The following is a 982-nucleotide window of genomic DNA, read 5'->3' on the forward strand; positions in this document are numbered from 1 at the left end:
GCCCCAGCGCTGACTGCCCAGCCAAGGGGAGGGGGGATAGCGGGAGGTACTGGGCACTGGCAAGGTTCTGGAGGGAGGATGATGCAGTTGAGCATCTCTACATGGTGGAGTCTTAGGAGGCAAGTGGAGCTCCTGGAAATGCCCCTGTAGGAGTTGGTTGAAGAGGCAAAGCCGTGGGGTCTTTTGCCTTTCAGGGGATGGCTCTGGGGGTGGAGAAGTCTTAGGAGCAGGCAGGCACCCCAGTGCCCCTAGAGCCGTGTGTGAGTGCAGCCAAGAGCATCATCTCTGGATCCTAGAGGATGCTGAGCTCATCGGCTGGAGCAAGGGGGCAGGAGGGGGGACTCAAGGGGCTCCCAGACTAAGGGGGGTTATCTTGGGAAGGGTTCTGCTGGTGACAACCCACAATGTCTCTGCAGGGCCTCGGAGGAAGCATTCCTGAAGGAGTCCAAGGAGGACACCCCAGGCTCCGAGTGGGAGAAGGTGGCCCAGCTCTGCGATTTCAACCCCAAGAGCAGCAAGCAGAGCAAGGATGTCTCGCGGATGCGCTCGGTGCTCATCTCCCTCAAACAGACGCCCCTGTCCCGCTAGCTGCTGACCGGCACAGCCCGGAGCGCAGCAGGGCAAGGCCAGGCTCTCTGAGCCAGGCAGCTCCGAGGGGCCAGCCCAGGAGGGGCCTCATCCTACCTGCCCCCTGCTCCCTGGTGCGCATCTCGGCTGTGAGTCACTGGTTGTAATTCTCCCCACGGTTTTCCTTTGCTTAAAAGGTGCATCGGTCTCTTTTTACACTTATTTATTACTGTGGCATTTCCCCGGGAAGCGACACTGGGTGGCAGAGCTGAGTGACTGGGGGAGACCCTGCAGGAGGTTGTCCCCTGGAGCCTGGCTGGTTGAGAGGGGGAGCACCCCACCCTGTGTTCCCCACCTCACCCCTGTGCTGGGAATAAACCTGCCTGCGGCTGGCCCGGCCCTCGGAACCTGGAGC

General features: G+C 61.2%; 1 protein-coding gene across 1 annotated transcript in view; it reads left to right on the forward strand.

Annotated features, from left to right (window-relative positions):
* CLTB (clathrin, light chain B) overlaps positions 1-588 on the forward strand; it is a gene marked incomplete at its 5' end in the record, with an annotated part of 3,384 nt that extends 2,796 nt beyond the window's left edge. The window contains one exon of the mRNA XM_010138554.1: positions 417-588. Coding sequence (XP_010136856.1) covers positions 417-588 — 172 coding nt within the window. The remainder of the gene's footprint in view (positions 1-416) is intronic.
* Positions 589-982: the final 394 nt, after the last annotated feature.

This window comes from Buceros rhinoceros, unplaced genomic scaffold (genome assembly GCF_000710305.1).
Source record: "Buceros rhinoceros silvestris isolate BGI_N320 unplaced genomic scaffold, ASM71030v1 scaffold23826, whole genome shotgun sequence".
Taxonomy (NCBI): Eukaryota; Metazoa; Chordata; class Aves; order Bucerotiformes; family Bucerotidae; genus Buceros; species Buceros rhinoceros.